General features: G+C 41.4%; 1 protein-coding gene across 2 annotated transcripts; it reads right to left on the bottom strand.

Annotated features, from left to right (window-relative positions):
* Positions 1-3,086: 3,086 nt before the first annotated feature.
* LOC104937782 (uncharacterized) lies at positions 3,087-21,615 on the bottom strand. 2 transcript variants are annotated; one of them, XM_019255629.2, is made up of 11 exons: positions 21,381-21,615; positions 9,819-11,263; positions 8,999-9,243; positions 6,964-7,160; positions 6,509-6,669; positions 6,229-6,332; positions 5,954-6,014; positions 5,248-5,336; positions 4,682-4,807; positions 4,252-4,352; positions 3,087-4,117 (listed from the first exon to the last, which is right to left on the bottom strand). In XM_019255629.2, exons 2-11 carry the CDS (start codon positions 11,233-11,235, stop codon positions 3,586-3,588), a joined length of 3,033 nt encoding a protein of 1,010 aa, XP_019111174.2. In that variant the 5' UTR covers positions 11,236-11,263; positions 21,381-21,615; the 3' UTR covers positions 3,087-3,585. The 2 variants fall into 2 exon arrangements, with proteins under 2 accessions (XP_019111174.2, XP_019111173.2); XM_019255628.2 differs by lacking the exon at positions 21,381-21,615 and adding an exon at positions 12,218-12,469.
* Between the last annotated feature and the right edge of the window lie 426 nt (positions 21,616-22,041).

The following is a 22,041-nucleotide window of genomic DNA, read 5'->3' as shown; positions in this document are numbered from 1 at the left end:
CGCATTCAAAATCAACCAGCAGGGGCAGAAATTAATGATGTATCTATACGACTTAGTCAATAAGAAACAATAAACAGAGACATAAACCTAATCTTTTGGTCAGTTTTTTCTGACTACCTTACACTCAATCTCTCACTGAACTTTAATCATACCGCTCTTTCTGCTTACACTCACCTCCTCTCTGTCTGACTCTCATACACTCTCTTAAAGGTTCTGATTAATACCATCCTCTCATAGTTTCTCTTGAAGCAAAGAGAGTCATCTCAGACATGCCAAGTGGGCCAACCACAAGCATACCAAAGTGTTGCATCACCTGAGCCGCTGTCTCTAAGCCACATTGGGGTGAGCTGAAAGAATTTTTATGTGGCTCCTTACCTGTAGAACAGACTCTCAATATTAACTCTGATGTCATTCTGTCTACTTAAAAGAGTGCACAAACATCAGACTGTGTTTGGCTGGGGTCAATATTTATTATCCAAGTGACCTTTCACCCTCCTTGGGGCTAGTAGCACAGTGCACACCTATAACACTGATCTGTAGTGTGCCTGTTTCAGGATGAAAAATACTTCATGTTTGCTGTGATTAAAGAAAGCTGCAATCTTAAAGCAAGACGCAATGATAAAATGTTTATCAGTGCCTCATCTGGTATGTAAATAAGTAAGCTGAGAATAACTCTATAGAGGCTATAGATGCAGGATTATTACCAACCTATCCACCACATGATATCAGGTGTCAGCAGCAGAGATAGTGAATACAATGTTAAAGTTCCATTTTTTTTTCCCATAATAGTACAATGGCTGCCAACTTTTACATAACAGAGCCCAACCTCCCAACTGTGTCAATGACAACAGGTCCAACCTCCATGTACGGTATCTCACAAGTGATAAAACCTTGAGATTTAATCATCCGTTCACGTATATACACTTGTTTGTGCAAGAAGGGGAAAAGAGTTCTCCCAGCTTCAGACTTTCTTTTTCAGGAGACGGGGAAGTATGTTTGCTTTACCAAGTGCTATGAAATAAAATAAAAAAGGGGTCAGTGTGGCAGGTGTCACCGTCATTTCATTTCACTTTGAATAGCTTTGTTTCTTTCTTTTTATTTCCACAAGTTCAGCAATTCTTTTTCATTGTCCCTAAATGACAGCTAGTTTGCATAGTATCACTGCTCAGTGAGATAAAGACAAAACAGTTGCTCCCAGCCTCTTATGTTGCATGGGCATATTGTACAAGCAGTGTTGCATTAATAGCAATATCGTGCTATTATTGCTTCAAAAATGTGTTGAATCTGCAGGATGTGCAGACCACATATCTACGTTAATATCCTTTATCGTTATTCTTACTTCATCTTTGGACTTCTGTGGTTATTTCTGACGCCGTCATTGTCAACATGTCAAGACGCTTTTATTCTTACTCATTACACACTTGTCACAACAGTCTTTTTGTTTACTGGCAAGTGGGGATGGGTTGTGGTGGGAGTGTGAGCTCGGTCAACTGGCAAAGAGCTGCTCACCATGAATGGGTGAATGGTTAGTGCTCAGTAACTTCTCTGTATATTCTCTCCCCATTCCCCCCACCCTTCTCTCACCCCATTGGTCTGGTCTCCCTCTCCTCCTTTATCTGCATGCTTGTGCCAACAAAATGGCCCAGCACGACCCAACCGCTGCTGGTTACCACTAGCCCAACTTTCCCAATTAGAGTACGTGAACAAAATCTCCAACCACACACCAGCCATTATAATGCTTATCAGAGTTCTGGGGAAACTATTTATATAGAGCGATATGGCCCCAAGAGCAAGAAAAGAGGGCAAATCTAACAACTGCCAGAGCACATTTGTTAACTAGAAACAGCTCCTACCCTGATACCCTGATTACAGAAGTGGAAGGTAGAATGAAATGAACGAGAGAGGCGGACAAACTGCTGGACGTTTGTCATGGGGAGGAGCCTCTACAGAGGTGAACATGTGATGTCCACAAATACAGAGGCATGGAATCAAAGTTCAATCCATGCACACGCAGACTTGTGGATGTTTTCTTTAACAAGGAGACGTGGAAGGACGTATATAGCCCATTATATAGACTAAACACACACCCATACAAACACTGTTATCGCTGTCAAAGTGGCAGTAACACTCATGAAGATATGAGAGCAAAGAATACTCACCGCCTTGAGAAATGGGCCTCAGAGATAAGTATTAACTGCTCTAATCAGGAGAGGTGAGTCGCAATTAAACATCAAGACAGAGAAGAGACAACGTACCCTCTGCAATCAGTATGAAAATCAACTTGGAGATACTTTAATAGCTCATTTATGGATTGTGCATTGTGCATGTGAACGTTGGTCTCTGTTTTTTCTCATTACAAATCATCCTTAATGTGTTTATTTGCTTCATTTTATAGTCCAATCTGATGCTACGCGCTACCCACACACACGTTCGCAATGCCTCTTTCCGGGCATCTTTCAGCACAAAGTCACAAAAACACACACACTCACACACACACACACACACACACACATAATCACTGTAGTTAACCATCAACAGGTCAATTCTGGGCACGAGTACTCAGACAGCTGTAAGAGACGAGATGGTCTACCAAGGTCAATATTAGCCCATTATGGCGTTATATCAAAACCTTTCAACAAGCTGAGTGTAGGTGTCTTTGTGGGTATGTGTGTATTTTCTCTCTCCCTCTCTTTTTCTATGTTTGTGAGGACCAATCTGAGTTTTAGACTTTAAGACATTTTTGGAAAGTGAGGACAGTTTGTCCTGTCCTCGTTTCACCAACGTGCTATGTGAGAGTTAAAGGTATAGTTTGATATTTTGGAAAATAGGAATTTTCTTTGAAAGGAAGAAGATCAATCTCACTTTCATGTTTGTTTGTTAAATATGAGGAAGACAGTTGGATTAATACAAAAGCAGGAAAAAGGGGAAACAGTTCAGCTCAGCTCTATCCAAAGGTAAAACGTCAACAGCGATGACGTCAGTGACAACCAGCACCTCTAAAACTCACAAACTGATATGTTTTACCTGTCTGTTTAATCCATGCAAACACAAAGCAGTGTCAGAAACGTTCCAAACAACCTCAGGGTTACAAATTTTATTCAAATGTCAAACGTATAAGAAACATTTAAATATGTAACATGCTTAATTACACAATTTACAACAAAAACAAGCGCATGTTGTCGAAAAAATATGTTTGAAAAAAGCATTTAAGTTTGACTCTAAGATTTAGTGGCATCTAGTCTGAAGAAGAAGAAACTGCTATGGCTACAAAAAAACACAAAAGGCCCTACCTGGAGCCAGTGTTTATTTTGTCCTTTGTGGGCTACTGTAGAAACATGGAGGACTCTGTGGAAGCGGACCTGCTGCTTCTGCAGATGTAAAAGGCTCAATCTAAGCTAACAAAAACACAACAAATCTTATTTTCAGGTGAATACACACTGATGAAAAAACAGTTATGTATATTATATTTCATCTCTGCCGTATTATATGTAGATAGAGACGCTTAAATTGGACACACTGGACCTTTAAACGTTAGTTTGAATTGAAAACACTGCTGGTGGTGGTAATGCTTAGGCGAGTTAAACACTAAGGCCAGTTGATTGACTCCTTTCCCCCCACTGCCCCAGCTGCTACATCATCTTTCCCTTCTGTGGTGCAGTAGAAGGTAACGGGGTCAGGACCGTGTCCAAATGAGCCCCATGTCTGGTGGAAAGGTAAGACAGTGGTGGGCTCTCTTTGATTCGAGTCTCCGCCATCAATATTAGTGATTACATGAGAGTTTGACACAGCGATGTTGCTATATGCTACGACGGTGCTGGGATCTAGGACACTGGTATTGCTGGGAGCGAGGGCGTTGCTACTGGTTACAGAGTTGAGGACACTGTCTGCATTGCTGTTGTTGCTCGGGGTTGCAGGGAGGCCAGAGGAGGAAAAGGACCGAGCTGGAACCTGGGGAGGGAGAAGAGCACCGCCTACGGTGGGTATGATGTTGGTGGTACGACTGAGAGCCAGACGCTGGGCGAGGAGCTGGTGCTGCAGCCGCCTGTCGGTCCAATCCTCCTGCGGCTGGCGATGGATCTTCATGTGAGCATTGCGGGACTTGATCTTGTAGAACATCCTGTTGCAGGGAAAGAGGAAACAGAAAGAGACGATTGTAGAAGAAGACTTGAAATTGAAACCATCTGTTGGTTCACCCTGAAGCCAGACTCAGAGAGAGTTGCAGCCTCCTCTAGCATGACTGGTCCTACTCACTTGCCACACAGCTTGCAGGGGAAGAAGCTGGCCAATGAAGGCACGGGAACTGCCTCCTCCAGACCAAACTGTCGGTTCACTGGCTGACAGGTGGGCGTTATCTGTGACAAGAGGACCAATTGTAAGCTGCCGTGCTTTGACTCGCTCGTTCGGGCCACATTCCACAACATTAAATGCAATTAACTCGATGCAACGACACAAATGCGCCACATTCTTTCTTCTGCCAAACACACTCTTCTATTTGAGGCTCATCTGTCTGGGATCAGAATGCATGACACAGTGGAGGCCACAAAGCATCATGGGAATAGATCAACAACAGGAAAAGGGAGGAAGACCGAAAGAGGAAACATCAGTGAGCAGCAGGGACGTCTTTACAAGAGGCAAACAGATTTTTAACTAGAGCCGACTGCTTCTTTTAGATGTTTCTTACACTTTTTTGCTGCTCCATCTCTCCTTGTTTACTCTCCTCTTCCTCCTTCTGTTTCTTCTGCTTGTCCTGGATCCTCTTACTCAGGTAGAAAAATTCAACACACTGACACGCGGTCTTGGTCTTCACCTGCAAACACACACATAGTAAATCAAATGTAACTTCTTCGACATTTACCTCAGCTTGATTCCAGATCTATTAGCTCGCTTTAAAACGATGTTTCCAGCCTTTTATTCGGTCATTTCCACTGTGCACAGTGTGCTGTGGGAGTGCTAAGCTTTAATCAAGGTAACCAGTGGATCTGGAGTGACACACAAATTATAGACTACAGAGGGAAGACGTACAGTAACTGCCACCTTCAGGTGACTGTAAGGGAGGTAATGAGTATTTTCTCTGGCTTCTGGCATCTCCATAATGAGAATAAGACTGGTTTAGCACAGTTGTGGCCCTGGCTACACAGTTCATTCCTTCTGTATTGTTTCAACTATTTGATCAGAGTCAGATTAGAAAAGGAAAGCACTCAAAGAATGCAGCATGAACAACAGGAAATGCATGAATAACAGCTATACCATTTTCTGTATGAGCGAAAACTCTTTTCCGTAAGTTCCCAGAGCTGCACTGAAGAGACTCTTTTCACTGTCTGTCCAAGAATCACTACCTACAGAGACAGAGAGAGAGAGAGGAGAGGTGAGGCGGGAAGAGGGCATGAGTAACAATGAAAACAAATGCCAACAGGTCATGCTGCGATGCGTGACTCGCTGCGAGAGTAGAGTCTGAGGTAATGAGTCTAACGCTGCTGACTGTCTGTTTTAATAATGAAACTTGCATGCACCTTGCTTGAGCAGGGGTCCTGGGGCATGCCAGAGATTTCAGACATCTAAATGCTGTTGTGAGGTAGCCCACATGAGTGTACACCAGCATGCAGAACAATGTCTACTCTGTGCTTTACATGGTCCTCGGTGGATTTAAATTTAAAAGCAACAGACAGAGGAACAGAGAAGGGTGTGGGGGACATGTGATGAAAGGAACAGGAGGTTTGGGTTTCTACAAAGGCTGCCACTGTCTGTACAGTGGGAAAGGTTGCTCCTTTGAGTCACATTTTGACTGTTGTAAACTGTTGTAAACTTCTTTCAGTGCAAAACATTTTTAGTTCCTTGAACTTCTCTTTCTGTTTCTGCTCGATTTGAATTCACCTGAATTCACTCAGGTAAAATATCAGCAATCAAGCCAAAAAATTAATTTAGTAATTGTCCTTTAGTGAGGTCAAAGGTTTACCAGAGTAGTGGTAGTCTCCTGTCGGTGAGGGCTGTGAGAACAGCAGCATCTCCAGCGTGGCCTGCACAGGAGAGAGGGATGGTGGGGTAGAGAACATAAAGATGAAGCATGCAATGGCAGGGAGAATTAACCGGAAAGGAAATGCCAAAAGGGAACGAGTAGGTGAATAATGATGCGTGGAAGTAAGTCGTGACGGGTGGAGGAATGATGAAACGATGGAGTGCAAGGTAAAAGAATTGATGAAGAAGAAAAAAAAGAAAGGCTGTCAGTATTACCATTGTGTTCCCCTGACAGTAGTGCAGACAGTGCAGAGCCAGCTCTGTGTTACTGCCCCCTCCTGGTAAACAGCTGGAACTACACATGGACAACAGCGTCCCCACTGTTCATGCACGCAAACAGAAAACATCAGCAGTTAGCGTGATTAACAATGAACAGGGTCGACATTTCATCATACGGTTCATCATGTTACACTAAAACATTTGATTCATCTCCTATTCAGTTTTTGGTGTTGGGGGCTGTAAAAAAAAAAGAGCTTTATTTTGGGATGTCATCTACCTCGGTCTTGTAAGTTGGTACTCTCCTCCAGCTCGTCCCACGGTTTCCAAAGCAACTGTTCCCAAGGCGATTCCTCCTTTGGTGACCACACCTCCAGCCCCTTGCCACGTGCAAAGCATGGAGGAAGCTCTGCTTGAAAATCAGGACCGACGTTGACATACCTGGAAAGGAAGAGGAGGAGGAGGTGGGAAAGTGAAAAGAAGAAAGTGAAAAAAAGCAATACTTGTGTTGTGTAAATGTATTTTTAAATTACAGATTTGTTTCACCTGCACCTTCACCTGTGGATCTGAATTTGCATGAAAATACATGCAATATATTAAAAACACAATCTTGCAACTGCAGTCCAATCTAGATCTACAGCAAAAACAATAACTTAATAACTTTATTATTTGGCTCCTGGCCTAACTTAAAACTCAAAAAGTAGCAAACACATTTTCTTTCAGCATTTTACTCACGGTAACACATCGCCCTCATCCTCTTCTCCGCACGCTGTTTCATCTCTGAGTTGAAGTGATGAGAGGGACGAGTACAGCCCCCTCCCCCTGCGCAGAGGATTCAAAAGGGGCCGAGGAGTGTAGCGACCCCTCTTTTGACCCCTGGAGCGAAGGATACTTGGAAATGGAGTTCCAGTGTATCTCTGGGAAGTTTGTTGCTGTAAGAACACGAGGATAAAATCATTTCCACTGTTTGTCTTGTCCTTTCTGGAATAATACACAGTCAAAAACAGAAAGACAAATGGAGTGTGTGCAACTTAAGTTCAAAAAGTGGAAGTATTTAGACAGACCTAATATTTTCTTATGTAGTTCTGGAGACATCAGAGCAGGCAAACAAACAGCAAGTCCTCAAAACTGTATTTTAAGCTAAACTGAAGCAGGAGAAATAGCTCGCCTCACCGTGTCCTCGAATAGCTTTTCAAAAACTCACTCTGTTTCACTCACACACTACATCTAAAAATAAAACCTAAGACTAAGACTGTGGTTTTAGAAGCAGTAACGCAGTTGGAACCTAACAAGATTTCTTAACAGACAGCCACTGCGCCTACTGCGTCCTCTCGGCTTTTCCAGCTGTAGCGAGTGTTGCTACCTCACAACCCCGTCTCCTGGGTTTTGATGATGGAAGAGTGACGACAATGCACGAACCAAGTGCGAAAATGCGGCTTTTGAGATGTGTTTCATAAAGAAGAGCTTGAAACCGTCTAAATATGTGTTTTACTTTGTGTCAACTCATAAAGCCTGCGCGAATACTTTTCTTTATGTACTTAACAGATGGTTCTGACTCGGATACACCCTGCTAAACTAGAGGATCAAAGAGTCAACAGATTGGTTCTTCCTGACTGATTATGAGAAAGCCTAAAAAATAGAAAGAAGAACCTGAAAGAAAACAAGGGGAAACCCAAGGTGATGTTAAACCACATTTATTATCTAAAAAACACGATCAATTAGCTTTGCAAGTCATTGCAAGATTGACCTTGAAACTCTGTACTGATATGCTGAAAAAAAAGTCACATCGCTGTGGGACATGAAGTTTAATGTTTACCTGCAACAATGAATATCTGTGAAGGAGAACAATTGTAGTGTATCTATCTGGGATTCGTCATATCTATGTCTCTGGCCTCCAAGATTAAATGTAAATGTAAATGTAAATGTGCTTTACAGTAGACAATAAATAACGAGAACAATAGGTAAAAAACAAACAAAATAAAAACAATAAAAACAATAAAATGCAACAAAATCGAATAAGAAATGATAAAAATGTCATCATACTACTGGGTGTTAAAAGCCATCCTAAATAAGTGGGTTTTTAGCTTGGATTTAAAAAGGCCCAGGTCAGAAACGAGACGCATCTCGACGGGGAGCTTATTCCAGAGCCTGGGGGCGGCAACGGAAAACGCTCGGTCACCCCAGTGTTTGTATTTTGACCTGGGTACTTCCAGCGGCAGTTGATCTTCAGACCTCAGAGCTCTAGCAGGATTGCGGACATTTAAAAGCTCAGATAAATATGAAGGGGCGAGACCGTTAAGAGCTTTAAAAACAAATGTTAAAAATTTAAAATCTATTCTATAAAGGACAGGAAGCCAATGAAGGGATTTAAGAACAGGAGTGATGTGCGCACGTTTACAGTTACATTATACAATATTTGCTAATAAACAAAGCAACTCGGTTGACACACGACAAGAGAGAGAGGTGGCGGGGTGAGATGTTGCACATCAGCACATCAGCATGCTAACATGCAGGTATATATTGGCTTAGCATACTAACATTTCATAATTAGAACAAAACAACAAGTAGTTGTTTGTCAATAAACCAAAGTACTAGATAGAATTTTGCTTGGCTAAAAATCGCATTACGCCATCTAGTGGAGAATACACACCAACGGGTCACCTGAATGTCTCAGCATTGCATAAAGTATTATCGCTTTTCTTGTTTCACACCCAGCAAAAAGGAAAACCACAAGTGTACTGTTTCTTGCTCAAAAAGTGTCGCACTGTACCTGTAGTTGTTGTAGTTGTAGCCGTGGTTGGTTCAGATTGACCGGTCCGTTCTTTACTTTCTGGCTCACCACATAAGGTGCTATCTTTTCCGTTGCCTCATAATGTTGCCCGGAAACGTGAGATGGATGAGAGGGAAGATGAAAGGATGGAAGGAGGGATGGAGTATTGGACGGACAGAGGGTACTGGCTGGGTGGAGCGAAGTGAGGAATGACGATTCTGGAGACTGGAGGACGTTTTGCGAGACTGTAAAAACAGGATAGAAGATAGATAGAAGCATGAGAAAATACAGGGCCGTCAATGGTATTGCCATGATGTAGTCAGAAAGCCAGACAGAACGAGAGAGGAAAAATGTTTTTAAAAAGTCACAAACATCACTTATCTACGCAGATATTTATTCAGACAGGAAGGCGTTACGCAAGATAAAATATGAATCTGTTTATCTGGAAACATTTAGTAGTTCTTGTGAAAATCCACACATGAATGGAGCTGGTTGTCACAGGTGACACAGTTCATGTTTCACATGGTGTAAAATAGTACCAAAAATGGTTTCATACATGAAAATGTGAAAAGTGAAAACCTCATTTGCATAGGGGAAATAGGAAATTTCATAAGCTCACCTTCGAAAACCCACATGTCCCGTAAATTTACATGTGGGTATTACCTGTGAAGTTGTTGTTTTTCTTAGTAACTATTATTTCATAGTACTCTTTTTCAGGGATTTTTTTCTCTGTCAGATAGCTCACATAAACTCAAGACAAACGTTAACAATTTTTTCTTTCCCACTATCATGCTTTCATTCACAAAAATGCAAACCTCACCTGTGATGTTGCCACAGTCACCACCATGAGAAGATCTCAGGTGGTTGCCCTCGATGCTGCTCGGGTCGCCTGACGACTGAGGGAAACTGTGTGGCAGCAGGGGAAGCTTCCATATCATCCCAGAGGAATGGATCGACGGAAGTGGCTGAAAGCGGGAAGGGAAAAACTGGAGCGTACCAAGTGATTCCCCACCCTGGGACACTGAATGTCCGGTGCCGCTGAATGCGCCGGGAGAGTCCATTTTGGAGGGCGAGTGAGAAGGAGGGGGTAGAGGTGTGGGAGGAGGACTAAGAACTGAAGACATGAGGTGAGATGATGTGGGTGGAGAGGGGAAAGACGCATGAGAAGGGTGAGCGGGGGAAGACGACGAGGGAGGAAGGTAGTCTGAATCAAAAGCACAGCTGTGCCTTGACTTTGCCACTCCGGGGCTTTCTCCTCTCCCTTCACCAAATTCCCAGATCTGTCCAGAGGAATCCCTGCTAGTGATCATAGGGAATCTTCTCTTTCGCTGGGAAAGGAAGGCCTCAGAAAAGGAGTCCAGTTTCTGAGTGTACGTCCCACTGCTGATGCCAATAGGCGGTAGACATCCTGAGGCCAAACTGTAGGCGTCTGCTGTTCCTCTCCATCTGCTCTCTCCGGTCTGACTCGAGGGAGAAACACTCAGCCAGGGTCCCTCAACCTCTGCCGGTTGAAGCTGATCCTCACCTGAGCCACAGCTGGACCCATAATCCTCTTCTCTACCTAAATAATTATCACTCACTCTTGAATCGGTCCTGCAATAATCTACACTGTTGTCACTAAAGCTTCCTGTCGTACTCCTGTTGAAGGAAGTAGGTTGTTTAGTAAAGTGGCTAACGTTAGCCTCCCTGTTGTAAACTGTCTCACTTTTAGCTTCGTAGCCAACATGGGCATAATTATTATAGTTTGCTCTGACTTTACGCCTGACTCCTTCCTCGTTGCCACAATTTGTGGTGTAAAAAACATCATTTGCGTGATTGTAGCAATCGCCTTTACTATAAAAATCGTCTGCAGTGCTTTCACAACTCTCCCCATCCTCCCAAACTTCCTCTTTTTTACTACCGCCATACCAAGTGTCAGAAAAATGGCTGCTTATCCCGCTTTCTCCGTCAAGATGGCCTCCCAGGTTAGCATCTCCATCCAAACCGCTTGTGTTTAACAAGCCCCTGTCACCCCCACTGCTCGCCCTCCTTCCCACGGAAGAGGTGCTCGAAGTCGGGAAGGAGGTCGTGGATTCTTCTCCTCTACTTCCATATTGCTCCAGCGTGTCCAGGGCAGGCTGAGAGGACGGGTAACCCAGTTCGGGGCTTTGAAGGCTGGGCAGAGTGAGGTGAAAAGGCGGGCGATGGCGATGGTGGTGGAGGTTGGAGAAGGATTGGGTGGATGAACGGTCGTCCATGGTGGCTCGTCGGATGTAGCTAGAGTGCCTACAGAAGACAGACAGAAACATAACACATAAATGCAACATTAGCAGTAGTACTACTCAACAAGATGGAGTACACATGTTTAGTACACAAGTTTTGTAATTCGAAATTTGAAACATGATTGAGACATTTCCGTAATAGTATTTAGTCAGGCTATTTTTAGAACTGTGTGAGAAACGAAATATGATCAATTCTGTGACAGAAGTTATGATAAAGACCGGAAAGTCAGGCAGATACTGCCAGGCGAAGCATTTATACAGATTTAATAACTATGAAAAGTTTCTGTAGGGTAAAAACTTCAAAATTTGAGTACCCACTTAAATATGATGGTAGCACAACAACTTAGTACTACGGTACAGCACTTTCTGTAGGTGTGATGTAATGATTAGGGGTTGGAAAAAAGTAGCTGGTTTTAAGTAACAAGAGAACCGTGCAAGTAATTTTCTGATAAATCATGCACCATGCTGCCGTACATTGTCTAAAAGCTAGCCATGCAGGCTGCTGGTTTATAGCATTCGCACTGACACGGTCCAACACAGTTTGGTTTTGTTTGCCATCAGAAACAGGTGACAGATTATCAGTTGTGATTGAAAATGTCTGCAGTAAAAAACATTGCCTTGTGCTGAACCGACGCTGTAGGAGACGAAGAAGAAACTAAAGAGAAGGTCAGTCTGCCAGCAAACGCAACGCCACATTCAACAAAACCATTTGTGCATTAAGTGTTTTTACTTTGATTGACAATATAATCTTAGAAATTCACTTCAAGTGCAGTCATGTAAATCGCGTGCAGTAAATCTTTAAGTCTTCTTTGGTTTTTCTTTCTGTCTCTCTGTCTTGAAACCACATTCTGCTCTAAATAGGACGCCGAGTGAGTCAGAAAGAGAATGAAGGAACATGAGATGAAGAGACAAATACACTGTATGCGTTTTGAGGGTTGATTTTTTTTTTTTTTTTTACCAGTTCTTGGCGCTTAATTTCCTTTTCACATATGTTGGTCTTCTGTTGTTCATGTCTGCAGGTCCTGGTCGTTCTTCTGATTTTCTTCATTGTTCTCTCAGACTGTTTTTCACTCTTTCGCTCTCTACTGTCTCAAGTGTTTGTCTAATTATTTCCGATCTTCAGATTGTCAACCTCTCACATAGTCCTTCCTATCTGTGTGTGTGTGTCTCTCTCTCTCTCTTTGCTGTGTGTCCTTTGACAGCACACACACAAACCCACGCACAGCGCGCACACACACACGTCTGTCACACATACTTAAAGCAAAATGGACACACACACATACACAGATCACAGCCTTTTTTTTTCACACACACACACACACTCATTTGCTCACTGAAACACACGTACACATACACACACACACTGACTTTCACACTCACGCACACACTTGCAGGTGTCAGATGAGACCAGGGGGTAGTGATGTTGCCTCTCTGCCTTTTTGTCGTCGTGGTAACCACATCCTGAGGAAACAAACGCTGACGGATCTCCCTCCTTTCAGCTATCTTTATCTCTCTGCCCCCCTCCTCCATCTCTCTGTCTCTCTTTCCGTCTCTTTGCCCATCCTTATCTCTCTCTCTCTCTCTCTCTCTCGCTCTCTCTCTCCGTCACACCACGCGCTGAACTTTGTTTTCTCTTTCTCTCTCTTGTCCTGCCTTTCTTCTTCCATCGTTTGCCGGCTTTTCATCTCTTTTCTTGCTCAGTCTTTGTGTCCTTTCTGCTTTTTGCTCCGTATTTATGTTCTTTTCTAATGTCCCAACCCCTTTTTGTCACTCTTCTCCTTTTTTTTTTTTGTAGTTCTTTGTCTGTAGTTCTTTTCTTTTTTTTTAAAGATATTCGTGCCGAGTTTGAGTTACTAAAATACTCACATGAGTGTGAAACTCACATTAGCAGTTATATAAAACTACTTTTTAAACCTTTAGTTACATTAATACACAGTGAGGCTGCATACTTTGGTTGACCTTAAAGGCTATGTTGTGTAAGGTGTGAAAAAGGTGTGTGTACGTGTGAAAGATGTAGATGTGTCTTTCATTATGTGTGAATGTGCATGCATATATCACTGTGTGGCTTCATACAGTACACCGAACAAGTGTATGTGGGTGGGTGTGTGTGTGTGTGAGTGTGGCAGAGGCGGCAGATGTTTACCAGATCAAGATTCACCGGCTGAGTCAGCTGACAGGAAGTGAAAGAGAATGAAACAGGAAGGAAGACGGCGACAAACGATGAGGTTCAGGGAACCCTCTAAACATCATGCAGCACCACCTACTCACCGACCACACACACACACATTCGCAAACACACACACATACACAGATCGGGCACCTTTTAACAGACGTGCTGACATGCTGTTTTCTACCTGTGACATGTTATATAACCTTAAAACACCTACTCATAACACGCACCTAACCTCAAACGTGACCACTAACAGACAGTCGGCAAGTCTGTGTGAGCGACGTCCGCCAGACATGTGTACACACAAGTCTGTTAAATACAGAGATGAGAGCGATCAATAAAATTAGTAGTGCAAAATTAAATGAACATTAATTTTCTGCATCAGCATCCAGTAACTGATGCGCTCAGTTATGGTGAAAAAGTTATTAAAATACTGTAAAAGTCAAAAAGCTTTAAATTAAAACCTTAAAAAGTAGAAAATTGATCAAAAATAATGTTGAATTAAGGATTTATTAACATATCTGCAGCTATTTAAAAAAAATTAGTTGATTATCTGGGTGAGGGTTTAACCACTTTGTGTAGTATTGTTATTAACTAAAGCAAGTCCATTCATCTCACGACGTAATGCACCGTCATTAGATTATTGTGATTAGATTAGAGTGAGTAAAACGCACAATATAATGCAGAATAACGGTATACATGTACAGTATACCATAAACAGTATTCATATACTATAAATATAAGGTATGTATAGCATAGCACTGCTACAGAAAGTCATTCTTGCCCACTGCAATAACACTTTATAATGATAAGTTGATATTTTGGACATAAATTGCACTGACTCATTATGTGACTAAGAATGCACAATGCACATTTTGTTTGCACAAAGTTACTGTACAGAGTTTATGTATATTTTTCTTTTGTATAGAACTATATGTTCTTTCTTCCCTTAGACTTTTAATAATATTTATACTGTATCCACTTTAAACTTATCTACCTCATGCCTTTTTATATATTGTCCACTTTAAACTTATCTACCTCATGCCTTTTTATATATTGCGTGTTATTGTTTTGTGTTTCGGGGATCAATAAAGTATCAATCTATCTATCTAGCATATACGTAGAATTGATTTTAAGATTCTCTTATCTGTTTTTAAATCACTGAATGGCCTGGCATCGACGTACCTATTTGACATGCTACAAAAGAATGTACCAAGCAAGTCCCTCAGATCCTCGGCATCTGGACTCTTGGTTGTCCCCAGAACCTCCACAAAGAAGTTTGGTGAGGCCGCTTTTAGTTACTACGGCCGCCGTCTCTGGAACAGCCTGCCTATGGATCTGAGGGACTGCACCTCTGTAGGCATTTTTTTTTTTAAACTTAAAACTTGGCTTTTACCTAAGGTGCCTCGCCATTCACTGCTGAGTTTTTATGGTCCTGATCATTCCCTGTTACTTTTATCTCTGGTGCTTATTAATCGTACAGGTTTTTATCTACTTTCACTGCAACTGTTCTTAAATTGTGCTTTGTACCCTATTGGTTTTAATTTACTTTTTATTTGTTTCATTGTTGTAGTTTTATGCTTTTTACTTTTGTTCTAATTTCTAGTTTTTATGCAGCTGCTCTGTTGCCTTAAGAACTGTTAGTTGTCTATTTCTGTTTTTACTCTGCTCTGTGAAGCACTTTGGGCTACAAGTCTGTATGAAAGGTGCTATATAAATAAAGTTAAATTTGTTGAATCTCTCAAAAGAAGGCTCAAAGGAAGTGTCACTGTCCTCCGATTTCACAAGTTTCTGCTTGACCTAATTACTTTCTAAATCCGGAAAACTGAATATTGCATCAAAAATGACATCTGTACATAAATACAATTCTGATAAAAACCTATTTCACGTCATTTCCGAGAGTTGATACTAATCTCGCCAAGTGGAGTGCTGCTCGTTCAGTCGGTGAGCATTTTCTTCTCGACACATTTCAATAATCAAATCAAACGGCATGCTTACAACACACGCATGAGTGTGCAAGACCCTCGCCAATGTGCAGTATGTGAGTGAAATACGTTTTAGTAAAAATGGATTTTAAAGTGTCCACCGATCAGTTTACCGTGTTTCAAATACAATCCTTGAACAGACCATTGATTGGTAATAGTAACTAAGTTAATCACACACAATCAGTGTGAACAAAACAGCAAAAGTGTGTGTGCCTATGTGTGTGTGTGTAGGTGATCATGTTAATGCTGAGGTCACCTGTACAGTGTGACTACATCTCGTAGCTGGAAACCTCAGCATTAACATTCATAATGCATAATAATGTGGTAAACTACACAAGCAGTCTGACACCATAACCTCAATATTAGCATATGTGATCACTTTGCCAATGTTTGACTGATGTGTTATGTATTTGGGTCAATGTATGCTGGCACAGATAACTGACTACAGTACACAGACCTTTCATTAAGGTGTTAATATAAAGTATATTATTAACGTCAACACCTGAGTCATTTTTTATGCTGTGGTAGGAGCCAGGAGGACAATTCCCTGAATTTTTCCTATATCCTTAGAATTGATTCCTGGAAACTCAGGACTCTGGGTTCTCTTCACATTGTTCATGCACAGACATGGGATTTGCTTTGTTGCATTAAGTCAAGTTAAAAATCCTCCTGGAGGGGCCTTTAATCCTTCTCATTACAATGTAATCACATATTTTAGGATAAAATGATGTCCTTTCAAGATATTTGATAATTAGGCGGGAAGAAAAGTCGTCACAAAACCTGATACAACGTGGTTAAATGGAACGGGGAATAAAAACCTTCGAATCGATCGTTCAAATCTTCATTCTGCACTTCACTGAGGTGTTACGTTTATCTTTCGAAAGCCTAGACTGAAATTGAAATTCTTTCTCAACTTTTTTTTCAGCATCCAAACGTCTTTACACCAGTGATTTTGACTTTGATTTTGAGTTGCTAATTTATCTCCTGTGCATAAACACTTGCTTAAATTTGTGTTTCATTGTCGAGAAAACAGCCGAATAATAAAAAATAAAAAAAATGCGTGAATGAAAGGATGTGAGAGGATAGAAGGTGGAGTGCGGAGGAGTGTGTACGGGCGAGACGCTTCTCTAGTTTTCTCTCATATTCACCAAAAAAACTTGCGGGAGCAGAGGAGGGGGAAAGAGATATGCACTTCTGGACTTTTTGTCTCGACTTTTTTTCTCCGAGCCTGTCTTCAGACACTGAGAAAAGATGTGATGACTGGCGGGAACAAAGTATCTGAATGGGTGAAGGAAAATAACAAACAACAACACTGAAGCAATGTCAAGGTGTCTGGAAAAAGCTAATTCCCCCTCGATAATCTTGTTTTTTCTGACGATGGTCCATGCTGACGCTGTGTAACCGACAGTACAAGATAGTGTCACATCACCTAAAAAACATGACGGTGTGTGTGATATACTGAACACACAGAAGTGAAACTGCTACCAAACTGCTCGCCACACAAGAAGCAGGTGAAAGAGTATTTTGTTCAAAAAAATCTTTCCCTTTATACAATTTTATACAAACGCTTGAAGCTAAAAGGCAACTGTGATTTCGTAAATTCAACAACAGGCAGTGTAGGCCCGTCGCCAAATGGTCCCTATTTGTTCGGAACTTTGGAAAAAGATCATGGAAAGTGTGTTAAAGGTTTTATGTCGAAGCACCATCAGACAGTGTAGTAACATTCTACAAAATAAAAGCTGAATAGTAGACAGAAAGGTTTATTTTGAATTGTGCAAAACCCCATTTGTGTATCTGATTGATGCTTTTCGGTCGTTGCTTGGAGTTTAGGATCAGCGTTTCAGTCATCTGTACGTGCAAACACAAGATACAACCAAGAAATATAAATCTTTGCTGAGCTGCGGGAAAGTTTTAAGAGTTAAAAAGTGATACAGTTTGCATATTTTGCTTTTTAATGCATTCCGTGGTTCCTCCGTGCTCGTACAACGCGGGCCTTGAAGCAACTTGACAAGAGCTTTTGCATCTAATACAAGATCACAGGCCAGCAAATGTTCAGAGACCCCGCTGTGTGCTCAAGTAACTGCAATGCTACACACTTCTAAAGACTGCTACAGGATTCTTTCATGTAAAATAAACCATTTAAATCTGCACCACAGGAGGACCCACCTTAAAGCGTTTGTAAAAAGTCCGTAAAACTGCGTCATTGCTTTTTGTTTCACAATATGTGGTCGTCAAGGGATGCTGTCAGTTTCACATGATGGAACGTTTTCCAATAAACACTGGAAAATGTGCCAAAAGCTGTGTATGCATGCCCGGTACGAAAATGACAACCATGCTCGAGCTGCAACAAGGTGTGATGGACCAGAACTGTCTAAAACTGTAGTCTTCGTGGCCTCCACGTTGACTTTTCAAGAGTTATCAAGCTTTCAAACTGCAATTTCCGCAGCATCGTGTCGAAACATTGCAATCACATACATCTTGGTTAAAGTCGTTTTATTCATCATCGCCACCATTCATCGTTTTATTGTAATTAAGGTTGATGACACACAAAGCCACAAAACGTGACACCGCAGGTACAGTGTGACACTTTTCCTCACTGTAACTTCCCCGTAAAACTGATGCAGAACACACCAATTATCATTTATATCTGCAGAGGAAATAATTCTGAATATATGAATCTATTTATGCGAAGGTCACAAAGGTCAGCGAAAGGTGAGAATAAGTCAGCACAGTTTATGAATACATAAACAAAATTCATGTCATTTCAAAGTTAGAGATTTTTTTCCTTTTACTTGAAGCTGTTACAGCCTTCAAACTAATAATGGGTTTGATGTGCAGCATTGTAAACGTGTAATAAAACTTGTGCGCAAATATATTACAATCAACGATGAATTGGCCGCTCACGGACTGTTAAACATGCTAGAATTCTATTGAGTAAATATGGTAAACGGACAGTAAAGTGAATAACACAAAGTAAATTAATATACCTGTTAAAGTTAAAGTTAAGTTCATTTATCTGACGTGGAGATAGCAATAGTGTCAAAGATTTTTGCATTCTAAAAATTAATTTGAGGCGATTTATTCTCATCAGTCTCAGAGATGAAAGCCGCAAAACAAAAATGCAAAAAAAATGGATTTTCACGTCTTCATTTTTTGCTATTATTACTAGTATATTCACAGTGTGGCCGTACCATAATCATTACTAATTTCTCTCATTTGACTTTATTGTATTTCATGTTAAAAGACTAAAAGAATAAGAAGAATAAAAGAAACTCTACTCCATACTTTACTTTGAAAACTAGTGAACATGTGAAAAATGCCACTCTTTAGCCAACAAAACCATTTGGGAAATTTTGCTAAATGCAAAATAGTTATTCCCAACAAATGCACAACAACAGAAAAAATTTAATTCTCTGAATGATTTGTTTTGTTTGTTAACAGCGTGAACGTGATTATCGATCTTACCTATCTCTGTAGACTGCAACACGAGCAGTGGTCAGACAGTGATCACTGCAGTCAGATCAAATAAGATCAATAGTGAGGTGGCCAAAAAAAACTTTCTGTGCACATCTGCCCACAGCTGGAGATGGATTCATTGATCTATTCTGATAGAAGATGGACGTGATTATGTTATGTCTGTGGCATTCTGCACGCTGGTTTTCACGCCGTTTTAGCTGTCAATAACTTTGATGCCTGCATGATAAGACAACAGTCATATCAGTTTTATCAAATATGACAAGTACTGAGTGCCTAGATTTTTTTTTTACAGCTTTAAATCAAAACAAGTGAAATATCAAGTAAAATTAATAAAAGAAGTCTGAATATCAAGCACAAGAATGTGTTTTACCCCCTTCATTTTAACACATCTGATTCATCGCCGCTGCAGCCAATTTGAGTGACGATCATCTGTTTGGAATGAATTTAGGTTGCACACGCTTGATTTCTTTGCAAAAAACTGCATCGTGCAGATAAAGGAACAATGTAGGTTGTAATGACGTTATCGAAATGTACCGATCAGAGGAAGAATATTAGAATATTTTCAACGCAACTGTATGCTCTCAAAAGCGGAGCGCCTGCATGAGAAGCAAAGCACAGAGGGAGGCCACTAAGAGGCACACAGCAACTGTGAGGGAGCTTCAGGTTTCCATGATCGAGAAGGGAGACACTGCTACATACGACAACTGTTTTTTCCGGATGTTTCACCAGCAGCAACTTCATGGCAAAGCGAAAACCACTGTTGAAAGAAAGTCACATGACATCTGAGGTTGTGTCTGTGGAAAGGCAAACTAAGCGCAGAAAGATTTTGTACGGGCCTGATGGGATCAAAATGCAGTATTCCGGTGATTATACTAAAATGCCAAACACTGACACACGCCATCCCCACCCTGCAGAATGGTAGCAGTATCATGAAGGTGCGGGGGGGACAGTTCTCTGCAGCAAGCCCTTGTGAGAACATAAAGCGACGCAGAAAAAGATGATGTCGTGCAATGGCCAAGACAAAATGCGGACTTTGGTCCGGTAAAGAATATGTGTCAGAGCGTTAAATTGCTGTTCAATCACGACGCTCACTGCTACCTAACAGAGCTTGAGCACTTTTGCAAGAGAAGAATGGGGAAAGGCCGCAGAGACAAGATGTTTAAAACCGATCCAGACTGTCATCGATGATTGCTGCCATTGGCGCCCATACTGCTTGAGATACCTCCCATACATATAATTTAATTGGTGTTTTAGTGTGTGGAATATTTAGACATTGTATATCAGAGGCCCAATGATCCACCTTGATCATCATACGTCTCTGAAATGCAGTGCCACCCATTGCCATCTTCTTCCGTTTCCTCATACTCAAGTGTGGAAGCCCCTGAATAATGCTACTGAAGCCATATGAAGATGAATACTGCTGCAACGAGAAAGCAGCTCGACTGAGTTTTCATGTTGAGCAGCGAAAATGTTGAATACAGATGTTTTGGGGTTTTTAAAATTTCGGGCCTTCGTTGGCAGTGACGTTTGACTTCGTAGCGTCAAAAAAGAAACAACACACACAAAAAAAAAACACAAAAGCGGTCGTTGATCCCGTTCTGTCTGCAGATGTCAAAGGAGGTCACAAAATCAAAGGGGGTCAAAAATAGCAACAATAGAAACTTGCTCGAGTTGGATCGACTGAATATCATACAGACTCCAAAATGCGAGTCCGCCGACACATCTGTAAAGACGTTTCAACAAATACTGATTATTTGAACCTTTAACAAGATGAGTGATGAGAGATTACGTGCGGGGCCTTTTGCTGACACAAGAATAACCTTGATATGCTCAACTGTAACTTGGATATCTTTACAGTGTTCACAAAGCATGTGCCTCTCTGTATAAGAGCATGTTTGCTGTAAACACCAACTTGTTTCAAACAGCAACACCGAAATGCTACAAGTGATGTTGACGCCCCAGATCTCAGCATTACACCGTTTATCACCAGAACTAATCCCTGTCGTGCATCACGCACCTGTGCATCTTATCAATCAGATGGGTGATGGGTGCACATTTTGAGATCAAGATGGAGGATAATACATTTTACACTTTCACTTCATCGGCCTAAGTGGAATAAATGTGTTGAATACCGTGCATCTCTTTCCGATATTGATTAGTTTGACTGGATTTATCTACTTTTACATGCTCGTATCCCAAAGCAAAACCTTTACGTCTAGTCATTTAACCCATGAAATCACCTTTTTGTGAGCAGTTGTGCATTTTTCTCGGCAGGTTTAGTGGGCGTGGGAAAAAAGATAAAGTTTACTGTTAAATAATGTCAGGTACAGAAGACCCGGTGTGTTTCAGTAGAGTGAGAGCATGCTAATAATGCTAATGTTAAGGGTTAAACTTTTTTCAAAAGTCATTCTGAATAAAGTCACTCATAGTGTAGCCTGAAGCAGAAAAAAAACAAGTAAAATATGAGGAGGATAGAAATGAATTCTTACCTGTTAAGTTGTCATCACGGTGACAGATGCGTCAGTTGGCAGTCGAATGCATGTGTGTATAGTCTGCTGGTGGGTAGACATGTGTGTGACAAAGGGGGAGGAGAGAGGCGACGAACAAGAAAGAAAGACAGAGAGAGAAAGAGAGAGAGAGAGAGATGTAGAGATGTTTCACCAAAGATGAACGGCCGCCGTCGTTCTTTCAGTCTTTCATCCACTTTGTCATAATGCCTCTGTGTGTGTGTGTGTGTGTGTTTCAAGCTGTGTCATAATGATGCTGGAAACAAGAGAAAAAACACCCTAGTGTGTGGCTTTAACCTCTCCCTCCCTCACACACACACACACACACACACACATACATACATGCACACTTACACACACACTTTCAGTTTGAGTGGGTTTTTTTCTTCTCTCTCATCCCTCATTTTCTCTTATGGTCTCTCTTTTGGTCTGTTGGTTTTTAAAGGGCCACACACACACACACACACACACACACACACACACACAGACCCTAATGGTATACACACACACACACAGAAAAACACATACATACATTATATGCTCCCATGTAGCACCGTAACTCGTGCACGAACGTGTTGCACCATGAATCCAAACAGATATTTGCCCTCTCACTCACTTGTGTCGTGGGGTCTTTCTTTCTAGT

This window comes from Larimichthys crocea, chromosome III (genome assembly GCF_000972845.2).
Source record: "Larimichthys crocea isolate SSNF chromosome III, L_crocea_2.0, whole genome shotgun sequence".
NCBI lineage: Eukaryota > Metazoa > Chordata > Actinopteri > Sciaenidae > Larimichthys > Larimichthys crocea.
This window is presented reverse-complemented; position numbering and strand designations above follow the sequence as displayed.

Bases quoted from the DNA above. Each gene is read 5' to 3' on its own strand.
- LOC104937782 (XM_019255628.2), bottom strand. From the start codon at position 12,270: ATGAACAACAGAAGACCAACATATGTGAAAAGGAAATTAAGCGCCAAG. The intron at 7,161-8,998 runs GTACAGTGCGAC...GTGTTCTTACAG, and splicing joins TACAACTACAACAACTACAG to CAACAAACTTCCCAGAGATA. The intron at 6,015-6,228 runs GTAATACTGACA...TCTCCTGTGCAG, and splicing joins ACTGTCAGGGGAACACAATG to GCCACGCTGGAGATGCTGCT.